The sequence below is a fragment of the Phaenicophaeus curvirostris genome, chromosome 18 (genome assembly GCF_032191515.1).
Source record: "Phaenicophaeus curvirostris isolate KB17595 chromosome 18, BPBGC_Pcur_1.0, whole genome shotgun sequence".
Taxonomy (NCBI): domain Eukaryota; kingdom Metazoa; phylum Chordata; class Aves; order Cuculiformes; family Cuculidae; genus Phaenicophaeus; species Phaenicophaeus curvirostris.
In genome coordinates this window covers 353,785-376,097 of record NC_091409.1, presented here as the reverse complement: position 1 = coordinate 376,097, position 22,313 = coordinate 353,785, and the positions used below count along the sequence as shown (strand labels likewise).

General features: G+C 37.6%; 1 protein-coding gene across 3 annotated transcripts in view; it reads left to right on the top strand.

The window, feature by feature from the left end:
* SULF2 (sulfatase 2) overlaps nt 1–22,313 on the top strand; it is a 65,539-nt gene that overhangs the window by 15,641 nt on the left and 27,585 nt on the right. For all 3 annotated transcript variants that reach the window (XM_069872139.1, XM_069872140.1, XM_069872138.1), the window contains exons 4-10: nt 5,700–5,851; nt 9,261–9,430; nt 13,717–13,867; nt 15,697–15,872; nt 18,884–19,012; nt 19,958–20,014; nt 20,701–20,830. In XM_069872139.1, the coding sequence (XP_069728240.1) occupies nt 5,700–5,851; nt 9,261–9,430; nt 13,717–13,867; nt 15,697–15,872; nt 18,884–19,012; nt 19,958–20,014; nt 20,701–20,830 (965 nt within the window). The remainder of the gene's footprint in view (nt 1–5,699; nt 5,852–9,260; nt 9,431–13,716; nt 13,868–15,696; nt 15,873–18,883; nt 19,013–19,957; nt 20,015–20,700; nt 20,831–22,313) is intronic.

The following is a 22,313-nucleotide window of genomic DNA, read 5'->3' as shown; positions in this document are numbered from 1 at the left end:
TCCAGTTAGAGAAGAGCTCTAAAGTACTAAGGCTCTTTCCTTTAGTACTGTGCTTTTTATGTCCCTGTGATGGTGAATGGAGCATGTGATCTTTAAGAAAATTTTGTGATGTCAGTGTACTCTAGGCTAGAGAAAAATTGGGCTACCATGTGCAGCAGACAAAATTAAAATATGTGTCTATGCATATGCACTTCTCTCTGTAGTCCACCTGATTAAGTATTTCAATGAACTCATAATTTCAAGGACAGTTGCAGACATACAAAAGAAATAGCAAATAAGTACTCGGAGCCCTGTCTTCCTTAGTATCCTGCAACTTAAGCCTCTCTTTTCTTCCTTACAACACACTAACATTTAGGCACCCACTGTTTTATGCAACGTATTAGATGTGCTGCAGTTACTGAGGTATTAGCACTAATGCTGTATCTCCTAATCTTTGCAGTTGTGTTGTATTTCCTGTTATCGCTCAAGGTGCCAACTGGGACCACATTGATTCAGGTGACTTCAGCTATTACAAGTTACTGATTTTTGGAAAAACTGATCAGTTATTTTGATACCTAATGAGAAGTGGTGACCCCTTGAAAAATCGTACCCATGGAAACAAATCTAATACTAAATTACAGGGTTTTTATCGCAGAACCCCCATGGTTCTGCTGTAAATCCATCCATTTCACTGGGTTTATTCCATTGTACGTTGTCAGTTTAAGAGTATGTGATGTGAATGCAAAGCTGACTTGACCTTTGGCTTGCTGCTTGTTACATGCGTACTTAACCACGCTGAGAGTGCTTTCTCATCTTCTTTCCTCTGTTTGTCTCTTAGAGGACAAAAAAGTACTGAAAGTAATTTTTGCTAGACATACAGCAGAAATAATATCAGAAATGCACACATGCAAACCCTGCTGCCAGTCCAAAACTAGGGTATCAAATGGTAATAGTTGTTCAACTTCGAGCTGGGAAAAAGCATTACTGGATACAGAAGTGAAAGATTTTAGGGGGAATAAAAAAAATCTCTGAGTGACTAAGACTCGCAGCTCAAAACCCAACTTAATACCTGGAAAGTTGTCTGTTGAAATGTAACAGAAAAAACAGTGTTTTGAATAAGTCTTTAAAGGAATTAATGCATAGTATTCATGTTAAAATGTAGAAAGTTACTAGCTTAAAACATGTGTTTAACTTTGCAGTTATGGTGGTAATTTTAACTTAATGGGATGCTAATAGGTGGATAAATCTAAGTAGTGTGAAGGATATGAAGAGTAGACTCCAGGAGAAGGAATGTGTGGTATAAATACTGAGCTTACTGTCCAGGAGTAACAGAAAGCTGAATTTTACTTTTTCTCAGCTTTGGATTTATTATGAGAGCATGAATATTTACAAATATATTCCAGGCTGATATAGGTTGGAAGGGATCTTAAGAGGTCTATTTTCCACCACCTGCTCAAAGCCTGCTTTAGGCCATGTTGCCGAGGGCTTTTTCCAGTCTAGTCCGAAAAGAAAACAAGGATTGGAATTGCATGGTTTTTCTGAGCAACCTGTTTCACTCTTTGGCTCTTCTCTCTGAAGAAGCCTTTATTTACATCTAGGCTGAACCTCACTTGTTTCACCACCATGAAGAGCCTGGCTTTGTCTTCTCAATAATCTCCTTGCAGGTGGAAAAGCTATTGGGTCCCCCTGAAGCCAGGCTATCATATCATTCTCTACAGGGAATGTTTTTCTAGTGCATAGCCTGAATTGGCTTTATGTATAGCAAGAGCTTTATCTTTCACTGCTTCCCAGCAGAATGTAACGTATCACTGTCAGGAAGTTATTACCAGTACTCCTCTCACACATCCTTTCTTGATTTCATCTTCTTACTTTGTTTAAAATGAGCATAAACAATTAATATGATCATATTGGTTTTAGTGGAATGGATATGTGATCTTGGTCAGTAGTTAACAGAACTGTGTCTGAACAGACAACTGACCAGGGTTACAATCAGAGCTACCAAATCAAGGAAACTGAACGAATGACTGAAATACTACATCTAAATCTGATCTTCTGGTAATTTTATGCTGGTGAATCTCTGTTGACCTCCACAGCATTCATGTTTATCATTTGAGAATTGAAAAAGTTCTGTTATATCCAACTCCCAATCTTGGGCACTCTGTATGGAACATAAAGGGATAAATTATCCCCTGCATTACTTTATTGTTGCATCCTGAATTATCTTAGTTTTCAGTTTAATACAAAGTTTTGTGAATATCTTTTGTAGATGCATTTTAGTTATGTTAAGGATTTTTAGGTAGATACAGGGAAAATAATTGGCATTTAAGAAAAAGGGGGAAAAAACTCATCAAACTTGTAGGGTTTGATAGATGATCTAGATAGATGATAGAACTAGCTTGAACATTTTCAGTGGTGATCAGTGTTGCCTTGATGTCTGGTCTTTTGATTGTGCTGTTAGATAGATTTGACAATATGCAAGGTCTGCTTTTTAAGCAATGAGCTGTGGCCTTGATATATCTGCAGCTGTGTTACCTTCAGAGCAGACCTTTGTATTAATTGATACCACAGGGAAAATTCTTCTGTGTGCTATATTTTTCCTTACAGGAAGAGTTTAAAAAACAAAACCTCTTGTAAAAATTCCATTCTATACCAAAGAATTTTCCAGGTGCTTGTCATTGAAGGGCAAGACTCTGAGAAAAGAGCCTTAGAAGGTTATGAGCCCCTGCGGAAGTGGTAACAGTGTACAAAGGCCTCAATTCCTGTCTATCCTGTTTTATAGTCTTAGGAGGAACTATGTTGTATAGTATTGAAAGCAAAGGAAAATTACATTCTTAACACGTTTATTAAAAATAGCCACTTGAATGTTTTTTAATCATCATTTCATAGACTGGCTATAGGAGCATGGCTGAGCATATCAATCAGCAGCCTCTGTGGATGTTTATTAATGAATTCTTGGAGTGGCTTGAAATTGGATGTACCAACAGCACGTGTACTGTAATAAGCAGCTGTCTCTGATGATAGACTAATATGATGAGGGGAAAAAATGTATTAGAGAGAATCTTTACAATCCAAAAACCAAAATCTTTCACCAGCATCAAGAGACCTTTATTGTAACCCAATATTTTGTATTGCAGAGGAGTGACTTCTAAAAATTTTTGAATAACAAGTCTTTAAAAGCTGAGAAGGAAGGGAAAAAGAAAAATACGTGAAATGGAAGACTGGAAACAGCAGACAAAATCATTTAAAGCACTTCGACATCCATGAAAGATTATAAAGACATCCTGAATGTACAATGGGGGGTATGCAAAAGGTGCTGGAAGGAACTTCCGCCAGGCTTTCCTTGAATGCCTCTGTAGAATAACAATGAAGTTATTCTTTACAGAATACCTCTTTCCTGTGTTCTTCAGCTGGCTCAGCCAAAGGTTTTAGGAATGGATTGGTTCCCGTGAGCTGCAATGCCAAATATGTCTCTGTTTGAATATAATAAGTTGAATGGGGGACAAAAGGCTTTGGACTGACTTGCGCATACCTACTCATGTAGGCAGTAGTCAGTGTTTGAATCCCATGTTCTTTGTTACTGGACAAAGAAAAAAAGCATGCATCCATATTGTTTTATTATTCATAACTGCTATGAGTTACCTTTCATTCTTTAAAAATTAGAAGTTGTTCATAAAGCAAAATCATTTGGAGAAGTGCATATACTGTATAAATGCAGTCCCTGAGTAACATGTTAGTTATCACTGACAGTGCAGCAGAAATTTGCTTTGTTTGTTTTACTTGGTTAAAGAAGACATCATGAGGTAGTTTAGGGCTGTGAAACAAACTCTTTTCTGCACTATGCTTGTCAGTCACTTAACCCTTTTGTAAGTGGCATAAGACCTTACCTCTTTTGTGAAATATTTTGAAAATACAGTGTAATTTTAAGGAATTAATTAATTAATTGTGTTCTAACAGATGTACCCGCCTCATTTTCTGCAATGTAGGTCTTAATTTTGTCATCACTTTTACCTCTTTCGAAGAGTTTGAAAGATCTCTAACATTCACTTTCTCTTGGCTCCCCTTACACAGTAATTGAATACATTTAAATCTGTTGAGAAGGATGATTCAAAATATGCTTTTGCATTCTGCCTAAGCAGTGATGCTGAACTGGGTCTTATGGATATTCAGTGCACAATGTACTTCATGTAATGTAATTTAATTCCATTCCACTGTATTACTGTGTTGCTAATATCGTGTTTCCCTTTTTTTTTTTTTTTTTTTCTTTTTTAGAAAAGAAAACACTGTCAGGGAATGATGGAGCTCTCTCACACGCTCAGTTTCTCACTGTGTGTCTTTTAGAGAGAGATTCAGTCTGCTACAAATAAACGTAAATCCATGGACTGCGTGGCTGGCCCTTCTTATGCTGGCTGAAATCCTCTTCTGCTCTAGCCATACTATTGTTCTTTGCATTTATATATATACATGAGAAAGTGCAGTATCAGACATTTTAGGCTGCAAGCTTAAAGAAAAATCTTTAGGAACCTGGGAACTGTGAATTATGTGCTCAAATCTTGTAGATTATGAGGTGAGGTTTAATCTAAATCTAAGAACAAAATCTCAGATGTTCTGTTGTCCTTAGAGAAGCACAGACATTCACTGATAGATAGCCAGTGTGAGATGCCGCAGACACTATGTGCCTCTGGATTAAAAGTATTCCTAATGACAAGTGGAACCAGTGTAAAGATCTTTGTGCTAGTCGCTATGGTAATGCTAACTTGTATTGCTGGACTATTTAAAAATTGAGAGCTGAGCTCTGATAATGAAGTTAGATGCTGAATTGCAGTGCAGTCTGCAGACCCAAGAGCAGTATTTTGCCTTTAAGCTTTAAAAAAACCTAGCTAGATGAATGGAGTCTTCCAGTATAATTTATCCTGTAATTGCGTGGTGATGATATACAAAGTAATGCTGAAAAATATGTTCCATTAAATTATTTAGGTTTTTACTGGAATAGTGTGAAAGCATCATTTGGTACATCATGCAATTTAGAGAATTTATGTTCTTCTCATAGAAATCTAGTATTTTTCATCTTCCATAACCATTTTCTGGAAAAAAAATTGTGTCTGTACGCTTGTGGCTTACAGAGCAAGGCTAGCACATGCATAGCTCTGCTGGGAGGATGGCTCAAATGCCTACCCTGTCTGTAAGAATCTTTGTATTTATTCTGCACTTGTTCTGTCAAACAGGCTGCTGCTTCATTTCTTCTATACAGAAGTTTAAAATCTCATCGTATTTATGATCTTCATTTATCAAGATTTCTTCCAAGCCAGCCTCCTGTTAGTGACTTCACTGCTTCTGCCAGTTCCTTAGGTGGAAAGGGCTTAAGTGGGTGTAACCCATATGAAAAAAGTAGTTAAATTGGGTGATTCAGAGTAGGATGAGATAATGTGGCTGGCGCTATTTTAAGCATTCTCTGTTTTGTTCCTCTGATTCTGAATGTATCTGGCACTAAAGAAAATATAATGGTAATTGTGGTTCAGTTTCTCTTATATGTAGTCAGGCTGTAAATCAAAATATCCCCGTTATGGAGCTCTGAAATAAAGAAGCACAGGTAAACTTAGCAGAATGAAGAAAACAAAGCTCCTCTCAGACTAGAAGGAAAGGGAAGAATATGGTTAAATATGGTGTCTTTGAAGTGTTTCTGTTATGCCTTCTTACTATCCTTCTGCTTTCTCTACCCGTAGCTTTCTTTGGGAAGTACCTTAATGAATACAATGGCTCCTATGTGCCTCCTGGTTGGAAAGAATGGGTTGGGTTACTTAAAAACTCCCGATTTTACAACTACACGCTCTGTAGAAATGGAGTGAAGGAGAAGCATGGATATGACTACTCCAGGGTAGGTCCTCTTGATTTATTTCTGGTTTTTTAGCAGTTGGACATGACTGCAAGAAAGCTGTGCTTTATGGTTTCAGTCTAACAAAAGAATTCTTTTTGTGCTTGAACACTGCTACATGTAGCATTTGCTACCACCCAATAGGCATTGGGTGCAAACATACTGTTAACAATGTGTTAACAAACATTGTTAACAGCAATGGAAAGAAACAAAATGTCCCGAGATTGTGTTATGTATTATGAGCTGAAGATGTGAAAGTGGATTTAAATACTGCATGGTAACTATTTCTGTGCTTTGTACTTTAATTATTGTGTGCTGAGTCTGATTGTCATCTATTCCCCTAGAACAGTGCTGACTCCAGTGGAGTTACACAAGTGTAAATGAGATAAGGATCAAGTTCCCTCCAGCTAGACCCATCTTTATGTTAGTTTAAGGAACTTGTTTCACAGCCATAATATGATGGAGAATTCATAATACCTTGGTATATCTTATGATGATTCTGAATGATTAGAGAATTTAACTGTTGAATTTATATCTGCGTGCATTCTTACAGGGACATGCATTTCCTAATATCCTTGCAAGGATGTTACACCCTGGCCAGACTTACTGAAATGCCCGATAATCATTGTCAACTGCAGTGCCTGTGTTTTCCTCATCTAGCACAAGTTCTAGCTTAAACAGTTACCTCTTTGCAGTCAGGAGTATGTTTCTCTCAGCCAAGGTGTTATTACCTTTCCAAAGAAAGCAGCTTTTGTGAATTCCTAAAATGGCCTGAATCGTCTCTGAAGGGTGATGATAGATATATGCGTACACTGCTGTAGTTTTGGTAGTGTATAACTTACTCAGCTGACTCACTCTGGAGTGATAATTATTTGTAAGGTATGTTTGCTTAACAGGGATTCGATTTGCTTCCTCTTATTGACAGCAAATCTTGCCTCCATCTTTGCTTCATTAGCAGTGTGTTCACAATCAGTTTTTCCTTTCAAAGGTTGATGTCTGTGTGATTTCCCCCTTCTCCTCCTCTATTTGCCATTTTTAATTGAATATATTCTGTGTTGAAGGAGAAAACTTAACAGGCTTCGAGGATTTCCTTTTCTGTCACCAGGTGCTAAGGACAAGGGGGAACTGATATATAGAATTATTTGTCTTTTATTTTGCTTCTGGTCTGTGAAGAATTAGAGAGCTAATCTTTATAGCCATACACCAAAAATGTTATGATTGGAATATATCTTACACAGAACAGTGTCAGGCAAGTGCTTTCACAGGGCACTGTTCCCCATTGTACGAAGGAGCCAACAGGGAACTTGACGTTCAGGTATCCTCAGCTCTGTTTTGGGTAGGCAATACTTGAAAACGTTTAGGTTTGCATTTGGTTTAGTTTTTCTTACTGAGTTTGCTAATAAAAGAAAGTCTGATGAAAATACAGATGTTTTGATAATCTTCCTGTTCTTGCATAATACACAGCTTTGGTAATAAACAGCTGATGTGTGCAAAGCAATGGCACTTCGTGGTGGTGACACTAAAGTTCAAATAAACAAACAGAAGCTAAAATACAAAACTGCTCCTCTTTCTGTCCTTCCTTTTTTTTTGCTGGAAACTTAAATTTACATTAATGTACAACATAATCAGATTATTTTTAAGCCCTATCAACTTGATAATGCGAATTACATGCCAGTGAAAAACTAGAAAAAGACATTGCTGATTCTGTCGCCCAAAGTGACTGCTAAGCACTTATCCTCTGAAAATAGAATCACTGCAAATTCTTTCAGATTTTTGAGCAGGATATATTCTACTTTAATTTTTGTCTGTTAATTTTTGTAGCTGAATTTTTTAATTTTGTATACATTCACAGCCTACTACAACCTCCACAGTCTGGAGCTTTTAAACAAAAGAAATCCATTAAGGGAAATGTTTCTGTTCAGTCTTTTGCCCTGGTAAACACTGGATTTGCAAGGTTAAATTTGAAGTATTTTCACTTTGACCAAGTGATATCCTTCATCTTCAAAATAAAATTTGAAAACTGTGGTCTTGTAATGGCTAAATCAAAGATTAATTACACACTTAAGAGTGACCAACCAGCTGAAAGAACAGGTGCGTTTTAGGTAAATGTCATTGCCTTTGCTTCAATATGCTCAGCAAGGAGTATGGTCTTGGGCGTTTAAATTAAGTGTAGAAGTCAGTTTTGCTTTGGTCTCCCTTCCCCTGCTTATGCTTGTGAATGGAGTTCCTTCTATTGACTTTGATGGAATTACACTTGTTTTCATGGGTGAAATTCTGTCCATAACAGTCAGTCATGGCAGTTTCCCAACAGACTTGGCTGACGTTGGGAGCAATGTGTAAAATAAATTGGAGACCTTTACCAGCTTTGTTCTGGGATACACTGGAAATTACTTGTGGAAAGTAAATACAGTCAATATATTGTATAAGGTTTTCTTTGATGAATGATAAGCTGACTTCTCAGATCAAGGACACTGCAGAGGTGAAGAGGAGCAAGTGTCTCAGCCATGGGCAGAATGCTGTACTTAAAAGTAGATACAATCCAATATATAGCTCATCTTGTACTTGTTTGCTTGACCGGAGGCAAATGTTATGTCAGATTTTACCTTCAGCTGTGACACGGCAGTTGTTGTGTTTTTAAAGGTGCAGTTTCATCTCCTACCTGTGTTTGAGGGATATTTATATTTTCGGTGTTTCTGTAATGCAGCCTAAGAGAGAATATGGCTTGTCATTAAAAACACTGTCTTCAATCCTCACAGCTCCAGTAGATATCAGAAGAATGCTAATGATACTTCTTAGAACACAGAATATCTTCCAAAGGAATTTTTTTAAATTCTCTGCAATTAATTCAATAGAGCTCTGTCTCTAACTGATTGCCACTGTGACTGTACTATTGAATGAAATTTTTGGTCCAATTAGCCCAGCATCTTTTAGCTTTAGTGACTTCTGGTTCAAAGGGAGGTTAAGAAAAACGAACAGCAACCCGTTCAGGTTTTCAAAGCACTTTTATGTTGTAAGGTCAGACTAAACACCTTGAAGATATTGACACCAAAAAAATAGAAATTGACCTATAATTTTCTGGTTTATTATTAATACCTGGTCATTATATTTAGTGTTCCGATCTTCATAATGTAATTACATGCTCTGGGAAAAAAAGTCCTATTTGATCTTCTTTAATGTCATTCATTCCTGACAGGAAGCTGTTGCTTTTCATATTTCTAGGCAGTGAAGAAAGAATGATTTGGTTTTAATTTTTGAGGTTTTAACATCTGTGACTTCCTCCTCCTTCTGTTCTGAGTGAAGTCAGTTCTTTTTTTCCTGTTTCTTATGATACCTCAGACCTCCCTTCCTGTTTCACCCCCGAGCTTGAAATTATTTTTCAATTATCTCATTACACTTTTACTTCTATTTGCAGGATTATCTAACTGATCTGATTACCAATGACAGTATTACCTTCTTCAGAATCTCAAAGAAGATGTATCCTCACAGGCCTGTACTGATGGTTCTCAGCCATGCTGCTCCTCACGGCCCTGAAGATTCAGCCCCTCAGTACTCACATCTCTTTCCTAATGCCTCACAGCACATGTAAGGAAAAATAAAACCCTTTCATTTCCTAGTTCAGGAGAATAGAAGTCTTGGGTACTTCTGGGGGGGACAACGCCCTTGGCATGAGTTTGTCACAAATATCTAAAAGTCTCAAGATTTTTTTTTTTTTTTTACCTCTTCAGACTAGTATAAGTATCTTGAAAATGGTTATTGCATCTAGAACTCAGAATTGTAGTTTACTGAGATAAATGGAGAGATTCATGTTGAATTCATTGGGCATTGCTACAACCTATTTGGGAAGAAAAGTGCTGTTTTATTTTGAGCAGGGTGATCAAAAGCAGATTCTTGGGCTTTGATCTCTTCAAGGGAAGAAAGTCTATCTTCCTGTCCTTAGGTATAAACTGTATTATTTTATGTGTATTACAAAAAATCAAATAGCATGCAATACTGATTACCCGTTTCACATACAGAAAGAAAGGAAATACTGGCCTGCATTACCAAATTAGACAATCTGCTTCTGAATTAGCTGATATATCTGTACGTGACCCAGTACAATGTGTAGAACAGGTCCCAGAAGCAGTATCACCTGGTTCCTCAGTTAACCTTTTCATAAGGTCCATGATGAGAAGGTTCTTGTTTACAGCACAGAAAATTTACAGGTACAGCTCTGTAATCCGCCATTACAGGCATCTCCTTGCATGCTGATAAAATTAATCATTCTCCCAAATCGCTTTTTGGCACAGCTGAAAATATTCCAATATTTTTCTAATCACTGGCTTCATGGCTTCATTGATCATCTTAACTTTCTTCCTATGTGACCTTTTAAAAATGTTTTTAAGGAGAATTCTGTTTTATTTTGGATTTGTGAAGGAACTGGGAACTGGTGGGAAAATCAATTGGTAGGTGAAGCTGCTCAGGACTGGTCCAAAATCCATTTGAGCTTTTTTACTTTATTTTAAATAGGGTCTGGGGGGAAAAGCTTCCTTTGTCCTATTGTCTAGGAATTGCTTTGCTTAAAATATGTATTTCCTTATTTTGTGCTGTGCTACCAAAGATAATCTGTGTTCCAGATCTACAGCAATGCAGTATTTTGTTTACTTGGTGTCTCATGCTCATTTATTTTCTTTGAAATGAAAATTTTAGAAATGCCAAATGAGCAACTCCTCATAGCTTACACTCAGTGTTGACCTCAGTCTTATTAGAAGTTTCTTTAGAAAACGTTTGTAGCTCAGATGATAACCATTTATCAAGCAACATCCTGCACCAATTTATGCTAGGTGAATGAAATAGAGGGATTTGAGGAAGGCCAGGAACAAAAAATATAAACTACATCTATTTCTCTTTTGCTCATAGTTTAAATTCTATTTCGCACACAAACTAGGTTTATCTTCATGATTATAAAGTAACGCAAAACTATTTTTAATTGTAGGTGACTTCTAACAATGACAACAAACCCAGGTAGTATTACTTTATGGAAGCAAGTTTTGTTTGTTAAGAAATAAATTATCTTAGTAGATTAAGGAACTGTACTTTTCTTTTGTATATGAACACAAAATAAGATTTCCTGTACATCTTGTGCAAAGAAACTGCCAGTCTTATTCCAAACAATTTTTCCCGACAGTATTTAATAATGATCCGTTAGGATTTTCATTGGCGTGGTATTAAGTCTCAATATAAAAATGCAGAACGTGTGTCTTTCCCTCACTGTATGTACAAATTGGTTCTCTACTTTCCATTTTTTCCCATGCTCCCGCATTCCAGGGAATCCCGCAGCGATGGATAAGTCTGTCAATGCTAAAAGGGCGTAGGCAGTTCTCACTGGTTTTTATTATGTAGATAGGGTAGGGAAGGATCAGAACCCAGGTAGAACACTTCTTATGAACTGCCCTAAAGCAGTAAGCAACACCCTGAATGAAGCTTTTGCCCAGTCCCACAACCAGAAGGCAGCATAGCTTGTGGCATGTCTCTACCTCTTCTGAGGCAACACTGACAGAGTACAAGCTGATTCTTGAGATACATCCGCAAAGCAAAGCGAAGGAGTGACCGTAACGCTTACGCTGCTGACATACATACTGCTTTGTGTATCATAGCTAATAATAGCTAGAAGTTAGAGGTATGGTTTTAGTATAGGCTGACATGAGAGTATGTCTTTGCTTGGCAACTCTGGTATGTATTTCTGTTGCTGATTTATACTGTTGTTCTCTTCCTCCTGTTATTATATGTACTAGCTGGTATGGCCATTTCACCCTGTGCTGCAGTCTCTCTCCGTCTCGGTCTGTAGAGCTCCTTTTTGTATGCATCTACAGTCTTTTCTTGTTTAAAAATTATTCACATCAACCAGCATTCACATAGCAAATCCCTAGGCTATGTGGCTGGTTTTCCTTTTTTACTGCCTATCCTGATAGCTGCGGAGAACGCAACAGCTGGGCAGTTTAACAGTGATCAGAAATGTTATTTCTATAGAGGATGCATTTTACCATCCATCTTCTCCAAGGTCAAATGCAATCAGACTGGGACTTATCTTCTGAGGATATTTGAAGAGGTTATCTTGAACCAACTTCTAGGAATGTTATATTTCTGTATTTTTCCCATAAGACAGACAAATCTGTTAAGTGTAAGAGGGTTAAATTTGTAGTAATCAAAGAAAATGACGGGCTTTGGTTGGATTAAACAGCAGGAGGTTTCAAATCAGCCAGGAAATCACAAAGTAAGCTGAAAAGGAGTTTACCAAGCATTTTTTATTCATTCTGGGCATCACATAGCAACAGTTTCCATAACTGTCAGCATTTTCAAAGGAGCAATGTCATTATTCCAGCCACAATAACATTCTGAAATTCAAGAGGCTATTAACAATACAGAGAGAATAAACACCAGCCCTTTCCTCCCTATATCAAGAAACCTCTGTTTGCCACCTATGTGCATTTTTCAGATAGCATCTAACGGAGTCTTCCGGCATAAAACATTTCGCTGTCAGGTTATTAGTTTTATATTTATATTAAAATTCTAAAAACTACCTGTCAAATGAAGAAATACATTATATACACAGTATTTCAGGAAGTTTCAGCTTTTATTACTATTATTTATCTTAATAACTTACCTATATATTTGCCAAATAGGAGCTGAGTTTATCAGGAAATTGTGTGTTAGGAATCAAAAAATAACTTAATAGCTGCGATTTTTTCCTCTGTGTTACTGAGTTGACTTGCACATTCACATAGATGGAGTTTATTGCTTTGAATGAAAAAAAGGAAACCTCAACAAGTGAGTTAGGAAAAGTAGGTTTTTTAATACTTCGAACACTGCAGGTAGTTTGTTTGAGCCAAGGTGAGAAGCAATTGACAAAGGTGGTTCTCAATCTTAAGTAGTAAAAACTTTGTAGGAATAGATATAGTAGGTAAAAATAGTACTTCTTGCAAAGGTAAGCAATGATATAGCTTTCTAGTGAGCTGGTGATGCAGCAAGTCAACATCATGGTAGTGATATACCAAAAATAAATCTTTCATTTAGATCCATCTAACCAAGTGCAATATAATTCTGCACAGAAAAGCAAACTCTGGAACTGCCAACAACATGAAATTCTGTACAATCAGTGATATTTCTCTTCATCGGTTTAATGGTGTCACAGGAGGGGCTGTGAGATTCTAGGAGGACATTGAATCCAGCTCCTGGGATTTTGCAGGGACTTCTGTTAAAGTTTCTGATCATCACAAAGGAATTGGTGGCTGGAAAGTGTCTGCAAAATACAGCCCTGTTTCCCCTCACCCTGCTTTTCTTGGCAGGTCTTTAAAATCTGGCTGTGTATCCACTTCTGCTTGCCATGAGCTCACGTGCAGTTTGATACCACCAGGTAGGGTTCCTGTGCTCCTCCTGTGCTCATGAGCGTGAAAGTATTCAAGTAGCCAGATGTGTTGTATGGTAGAACCTTTCCAGCAAGTTCTGCAGTTATTGTTAAATAGCTTGCACAACCGTAATATTTGATGCTAATGATGGGAAGACTGAAAGCAGAGCAATTACATGAGCAGGAACTCTGTAGTACATGCTTCATCCACATCCTACTTGTGGAATTGGGTTTCTGGGGCTGGTCTTTGGCCTTGGAATGTATCCGTGTTGGTCTGAAGACGCTGCAAAACCAGTGTGTGTTTACTCTTTTAATAGATGTTATTCCCTCCAGACTTGTGTAAGACTTTTCCACACTAAATCTATTATTTTCTTGTGCACCTCAAAGAGTGAGTGCTGTAGTGCTGATCAAATAGAAATTAGTAGTATATGTTACTATATCTTTTTTCACAGTGCTCAAACATTCTTGTGTTCTCTCTGTTCCTTAGCACTCCCAGTTATAACTATGCTCCAAATCCAGACAAGCACTGGATAATGAGGTATACAGGTCCCATGAAACCTATACACATGGAGTTCACTAACATGCTACAGAGAAAGCGCCTTCAAACACTTATGTCTGTGGACGACTCTATGGAGATGGTAAGATTTGTAGTGACTATTTTTTTGGCTAAACAAGTGCTTGTTTCTTGAGTTGAGCTTCAAGCTGTGCTGTGCATGAAGATAATGGGGAAAGGAGAGGGAGGACTGCATCAGTTTTTGGTAGTGTGTAATCCTCTCACCTCTGGGGATTTTTTTCCCTCTATGCAATGTGTAGGGATCCTCATCACCTAAAGACATAATGTGAGTTGGGTGGTGTAAGTGAGCTGATTTGTTGCCACAGAGCCTCTCCTGATGAAAGGGAAGGGATCACCTGGAAAAATATATATCGTAAATTCTAAAAATGTTCCATGTGATCATGAAAAGTCACACTACAACCTGTTGGAAATAGATACCTAACTGTAGGCCTGTTTTGATCCTGTGATGCTGAGTTTCTGAGAGAACAACAGCAGCAAAAAAGTGATGCTACAGGAGTCCTAACTGGAATAATCCGATTATATTTATAAAAGTAAATATATATATATAGGTAGATTTTTTCTCAATTAAATCTACATAATGTAACAGTGAAGCCTTTTAGTGCAAGCTGGGTGTCTTGAACAGAAACACCTGAATTCACTAAAAGCTACACTGAAAATGGATGAGTTTCCAGTTGTAAGAAGGCAGATTTAAGGTTGTTGCAATTTATGGCTGATATCTTTGTGTTCATAGTCAAAAAAAAAGGTAGAATATAAAATAAGAACTATCCTGTAAGGCAAAGATGAAATTATCTGAATGGCATTGCATCAGCTTGTTAGTAATGTCTTGTAATTACCGATTCAGGCAAGTATAATGTCTGCTTCATATTAATGAATCTGTTTAGATGGATCAGATACCAGCATTAGGGAAGATTGGCTGTTTTACTACACTATTTTGATTTTCTATTTAGTAAAATTGTTTCACTTTGGGTGAGATGCTGCAGGCATAATTAGTTGTGTTGTTTTTCAATTGTAATCACCAAGTCAGCCTGATCTTTTCTACTGAATGATAGAATGATAGACGTGTATTAGTCTTTCAAAATTTGAAAAAAAAAAAAAAAGAACCCGTCCAAAAAAAATAACGAAAACCCCACTCAAACCAAACCAACAACGGCAGAGTTTGTCGCCTTCTGTGCTGACATGTTCTGGATCTGTATGAGGCACACCTTTGTACCTTTGCAAGTGAAAATATCACAAAAATTTGATCTTTGGTGGTCAAGTTGGTGCATTTCACATAAAGATTCTCACGTAAATCCATAGAAGCAAGCACAAACAGATTTAAAGCCCCTGTTAATTCTCCATGTTAGTTATCCAGCTAGTGAGAGAGTATTACTGACTGATATTTATCTGGAAGAAAAATTTGCAAATATTCTCCACAACGGGGACTCATCTTTTGGCAGGGCAAGCTCATTGAGTGTTGCTCAAATAGGTGTGAGATTCAAAATGCTGTAATTTTATTAAAATTGTTTGCTGCAAGAAAAAGATAAAGGCAGAGAGTAAACTTCAAAAATGCTTATCACCTTGAAACTTTTATCTCTGTCACCATATATATTTAGTACTATCTCAACATGTCTCATGCGAAATACTGATAGGAAGCACTTCTGAAAATGTGATGTGCTAATGTGTTTACTTTAGAAGAGAAAACAGAAGTTTGTCTTGTAATAGCCTCATTATTCAGATAGTTACATTATCATGTGGTTATGGATTATTCAGAATGGTTCACTGTGATAAGTCAGTGCCATTCTGAACACTTGTTATTTATTTGTATATTACACATAGGCAGAAAATTATATCCAATATTCTACATATAGTACTCCTCAGTGGAATGAATTTCATATTTTTTTTTGCTTTTTTCAGATATACAATACGTTGGTTGAAACAGGTGAACTGGACAATACGTATATCATATACACAGCAGACCACGGTTATCATATTGGACAGTTTGGGCTGGTGAAAGGGAAGTCCATGCCATATGAGTTTGATATCAGAGTTCCTTTCTATATCCGGGGTCCAAATGTGGAGGCTGGGTCCTTGTAAGTTCTTTATGTGTCTGTGTGTGCGTATGTAGTGACTAAAAAAATCCTCTATGTTGACATTTTCAGTCATATTGACCTGGCATCCAAGTGGAGGCACAAAGTCACCCTGACTGACTCCTGCTTGTCTTTTGCAGAAAAATATGTCTACTCAGAAAGCAGAACTGATAGCACGTGCTGGTATAACATAGTCAAGGGTTTATGCCATTGCCTTTTTGCTTGTATAGGTGTGCAGCGTAGACCACTGTGCTTTTGTGGATGTAGTTGAAGAAGCTACTTTGACATATGTCCAGTCTAGGAAATACTTATTTGCCTCCTTTTGAGGGGTGCAAATAATACACATAACTAACTGCCACAGTAGATAATTATTGCTGAACATTAAACTTAAATTACTCCACTTTATGAAGAAGAATATACATAATAATTCATACATTGTCATCTACAAAAGATGCTTTTTGGTTCATCCTTTGAAATTACAGGGTTAGGGCTGTTTGTCAGATGCACGCAAGCGTGCAGAATATGACTGTTAGTTAAAATGGTAGCTCTGATCAACTAAGAAATTATGTAAATACACTTTCTAAGCAATTATTTTGATAGCAAATATGTGTACTTAAGTAATGATTTTGGACAGAGTGCCATAATTTGCTGCCTTTTATTTATATTCATGTGTGTGTTTTAGCATAATTAATACACACACAGAGTCTTCCACATACTTTTTCTTTACTGCAGGCGAACAACTCTAGTGTGTAACACAGTAGCAAGTAGTTATTGAAAAAATTCTCATTCCATTTGCTGGTTATGTTCACTGATTCACATTATCAGTAGGCACAAAAATGTTAAATTCTGTAAATATTGCTCTGTGTGTCTAATTTATTTACAGCAGTTATGCATATGAAATAATATTACTTCTCTAAAGAGCAGGAGAGGGATCTTTTAAGTGGAATTAAAAATATTACCTCAGCACTGAAAGAAGTTTGTCTGCAGCAGCACAGAATTTCAAATGAGCTGGGTTAGCCTTCTAAGAAAGTACCCTCTTTCTCTTTGCAGTTTTTGGTCTTACTGGTGAGGCAATGCTAATATCACCCAAGTGGATTGAGCTAGTTTTTGTGCAACATACAGTGCTAGTGACCAGCTGCTTCATGTCTGCTCTAATTCAAGGATCTCTACACCCAAACATACACAAAAGCTGTGAAAACTTCCCACTGAGTTTTATTTTTCAGTGGCTTCTGAAAATGTAAAAAATATTTCTATTCAAATCGGAGGAGTCAGCCTGGCAGAGTCCAGCAGAAAAAAGCCCATCACAGTATAACAAATGGGAAGAACAGGACAAGATACCTTGGAGAGGAAATATATCAGATAATAAATTGATCCTCTCTTTCAGCCTGATTTTCTTTAAATGGTAGAACTTCTATCATCTGTGTTTTGCATGAACCTTATGTTTTTCCTGCAGAGTAATTGTCGTGGCTCCCTTTTGATACCAATGAAGATTTAATAGCAGTCACTGTAGCAAGTCATTACTAAGCTCTCATTTCTATTACCAAATATGCTACACCACAATTATTAGTAATTAAAATCAAATTAGGTACATCAATTTAATTCATCATCCATGCTCTTGTCAGTGCCTGTTTGCTCGCTCGCGCAAAAATGTAGTAATTTTTCAATGGTGTTTCATTAATTAGTGTGAATTTAGCAGCTTGCTTCTGTCCTGTATTTCGAGCTAGAATTCTGCACTGACATGTATAGCAGCCCATCTGGTCCCATCCTTCTTTTGTGCCTGCAGATCATAGCCCAGCCATTCTTTATGTTCAGTGCTGTAGAACGCTGGCTGTATGCTCACTTCCTTTTTTTTCCCCACTTTCAGGAAACTGAGTGCCTGTCTTGCTTGATTTTTTTTTAAAGGAAAGAAACAGTACACAGCTGATAAACAGTGTGTTTATGTGTAATATTGTGAGTAATGAACAACACCGTCATAGACATTTGAAATAAGTTTGTACAGTTCGATATAAACTGAAACACCTCTGCAAAACCAGACCCAGAGTAAAACCACATCACGTGATCAAGAATTTGGGCATTTGTTTAGCTACTGAATAATGGGCTGAGCAACTGGATGCTCTGATCCGTGAATTTGCTTATATTTAGATGTTGCAGTTCAAGGGATTTGGGTATAGGAGTTATCTGTATTCCTCTAGCATTGATGCCAATGTTTTAACCAAACTCAAAGTTAGTTTAAATTCAAATATTGTCCTGTTTATTGTGATGGCTGAGGAGCATATGCCACTGCTTTGCTAAGTAGTAGGGCATTCCTGTTTCTAAGTGTTTGCAGAATGCATAACTATACACTTGGGAAGACTGGTATTATTTCAACTAAAGCTGTGCTTTTATTTTATCTTGGTTTTTTCCTCTCCATAACTGCTTCCTCTCTGCTTTTTCTTTCTTGTTCCCTTTCCTTTTTCTGCCTCACACTCTACATTAACAACAACTTTGCTGTTTACTGTAGTATCTAGCAATATATTTCTCTTCATGTTTCCTTCAGAACATGTGTGCTGTGATAAGAGCTGAGGTACCAGTTTCTATCCCATAAATTGAAACAGATAAAGCATGTGCTACGTGCCAAACCTACTTTTTAATAGTCATCAGCGTATTTGACAGACATTTTTGTTCTATAAATCACCCAAGGAGATCTTCCAATGCTTTCTCGTGTTGTGAAAGTCTTTTGAACCCTCTTTTGCATTAATAAACTAACTTTGCCTTATGAACTCCTTTGCTTTCTGAAAAATACTCTGTGCTAAAGTTTTAAATCTTCATATTAAGCCTTCCTTGAGGTTATGCAATTTTATCTGTATTTTACGTTTTAATTCCCTTCATGGAAAGGAATTGGACTGTGTCCTCTTTTCTTCTTTGCAGATGTCACAAAATAAGCCTTTTCAGATCCCTGGTCTCTGTGGAAGAGCTGGAGTTGCTTGGTATCGTTGCATAGACTTTAAACCAGGTTCTCATGTATGTTTTTTCAGGAATCCTCACATTGTGTTGAATATTGATCTTGCACCTACAATTCTAGATATTGCTGGATTGGATATTCCATCTGATATGGATGGCAAATCCATTCTAAAGCTTCTGGATTCTGAGAGACCAGTGAATAGGTAAGATGTGGAAATGTGTGTGTAAACATGCTTGTATTTGTAAAGAAGACTGAGCAAATATTCAACAACATGCAGCAAATTTGAAGGAAAATATTATGAAATTACTATCTATATGAGTACATCATTCACTGGAAATCTAAAGACCCATTTGCCAATATGTGACTGACTTATTTTCATTTTGTCAGGTTCATGTACTTGCTATATGGCATCTGGATATACTAAATGTAATCTGTGTAGTAGTGAGTGGGTTACACATGAATGTCTTTAGCTATTAAATTTATAGATTTTAAATGTGTCGGTGCTATCATTCGTAGGAAAGCATTTGATATTGAATAAATTGTAGAATAATTGAGTTGAAAGGGTTGGTTGTGTATCAGACTATAATATAAAGATAGGCTAGCACTCAGAATTGCAGTGATTATTTGAGACCTCCCATCAATACTTTAATTGGAAAAAGACTGAGGAAGAGAATTAGACTGGATGCTTGCTAGAGAAAATCAGCAGAGAAAAAAGAAGTGGAAGATTTGATTTACAAGTAGTTGGGTGGAGGGAGAGGGGGACAGGAGCAGCTGCTTTAGAGTCGGATACTTAGGGGGTAGCGTGCAGGTTAAGAGTCCAAACTGGAGTCAGGAAATCCTGATTTAATTTGTGATCCTTTGTGATCAAGGACAATTCAGTTAATCCCCTGCGCCTTAAACATGCTTATGTTGAAATGGTTGTACTGTGTGAATCTGATGTGGATTTTGTCCCTATGAGAACAAAATCTGTCTTATGTTTGTTCATGATTGCAGCAGAGAGACATATGTGCCTGCTTTGTAAAGCTGGATGTCCACTTGTGCAGTTATTTGTAATGTTTTTCATCAGAATTGGGGGTGGGAGGGAAAAGTGGGACATGGCTTGATTACTGTGTGGGAATTGCTTCTTCCTCTCCTTACTTCCTCCTAGGTTCCATTTAAAGAAAAAGATGAAGGTGTGGAGAGACTCATTCCTAGTGGAAAGGGGGTAAGAAAAGTGTTAACCACAAAGCCCGGTCTTCTTAGATAGGAGAATACTAAATAGCTAAAGCCAAGGCAGCACTCTCCCACAGACCTAAAGCCATTTAGCTGTGCCAGCAGGGTCAGGCTGCAGTACGCCTAGTGGCAGTGATTGTGTGATGGGAGGGAATGTATGGCCTCTGCCTACAGCCTGCATGAATGTGCTGCTGGGGTGGGGGAAGGAGAGTTTTACACAGATTGACAGATGGAAAGGCATCCTGGTTTTCTTTCACCTGCTGCCCCTGACCCTCCTGCTTGTAACAAGGGGGAATGAAAACCCTTCCCTCTCTATGTGCACATTCGTTCCTTCTGTGCCTCTGCCAGAGTACATAGCACGGGTCATGAAGGTTTTGCAAAGAGCAACCCTGTAGAGTGAGGAGGATATCATCTGTTTCTATCGACTGTTGTTACTGCCTGCCAAGCAGACATAAAACACGCTGTCTTGGTCTTGCACGGTTTTGTATGCTCCCTGAGAGCATTACATGAATAACTTGTGTGTTGTCGGAGATGATGATAGTCCAGTAGAAACTAGCACTTATTAAGCTTTGCTATGGACTTGGCAGATAACCTGCTTCTCTGAGGCTTTTCAGCACACTGCACATGTCTTGTAATTAACATTAATGCAAAAATAAAATAAAGCTTTTTTTTTTCCAGTAAACTTCTGCATAAGAGGGAGAGTGAGAAGGTAGATGCCCAAGAAGAAAACTTTCTACCCAAATACCAACGTGTGAAAGACCTCTGTCAGCGAGCTGAGTATCAAACGGCTTGTGAACAGCTTGGCCAGGTAGGGCATTGTACTCCTGACTGAAAGCAAGCAGTTGTAGTTCGTCTAAGCATAACACCTTTACTGTGACAATGTCCTTCCCATTGTCACCAATGCCAGCTGTGGCCTTTGCTCAGAGCTGTGTTACAGCATTTATGAGATTGACTGACAGTCAGGAAATTGCTGATTCAATTGCCTCTGTATTGATTCCTGACTACTGTTAAGAGGACTGCCTAGGCTGTTTTAAAACTTTATTCCCCAAATAGACTGTGGTTGAGATTCATTAGTAACAAGAAGCCACTATGAACTTAACAGATTGGCCTCCTCCAAATACCTATAGCTCCCTTTGACTTCTTAGTTTAACTTGTTTTGTTGTTATTATTTGGAATTATGTATAATAATGGCAAACTAACATTCTGTGAAGTCAATATATGCCTCTTCTTAACAAAAATACACTGTGAAATCACACGTGTAATTATGACTGCGGGCAGCCTGTGTGTATGTGGGCACAAAGCTCATTCATTGTGTGTCATTTCTCTTGTTGTTACATAACTGTGCTGGGCAGATAGGAAAAAATGTTCACTTTAGATCCAAGTTATGTAGAAGTAGTTCAGGAAAAAAAAATATTAGCCTAATATCAATACTTGGTCTCAGCACAGAAGATTTTGCAAATATACCAGAGCAGTGCAAAAGCATAGCAAAACTGTCTCCAGCATTTCCGCTCCTGGGGAGTTTTCTCTACTCTTGAGGAAATTCTAATCCTCTGGAAACAGTGCAAAATTGGCTTTGCGCCATTGCTTTCTCATCCAGGTACCAGTCAGAGTACCCCTTTCCAGGGATTGTAACACATTCTACCCATGAGCATGTGGACAAAGGGGTGAAGTTGGATGGGTCCACATGCTGATGCACCTGTTATTAGACTGGCATTACCTGGTATGCTGGTAGCTGAGAGAACTGTCAGAATAGGTCAATCTATATATATAACTATTCTTGTAAAGATTATCTGAATGGCTTACCAAGGCTGTAGTCAGTAATGGGCTACTCTGACTACAGTAGTTAATTCTCTGCTGTCAGAGGCCAGACTGCCTGCTTCTGGCTCTTCCAGTCAGGTAGTTCAGTGCACCTGTGAAAGAAGTCCATTGTTCCTTAGGTGTTTGTATCCAATTTATATATATATAAGCATTTTCCAGTTGCTTTTTTCCTCCTGTGACTTCTTTGCCAGATGTAGTATACAGAAAAATTATAATGTCATATTCTTCCTATAAATGTTTCCTAGTATTTGTGCAGTAGTTTATTGTCATCAGATGTCTTGAGCTGAAATTTTAGATGGGTGGGCACAAGCCATTGTTTTTTGAATTTGCAGTGTTCTTTGAGAAACTGGGGGAAAAGTCATTGTTTCAGTACAACATCATCCAGTAAGCAGTTTGGGGAAATGCAGCTTTTCTTTTTCCATCAGTATTTTCCCTTTGAGAGATGTTCTAACTTCTTCCTTTTGTCTTCATCT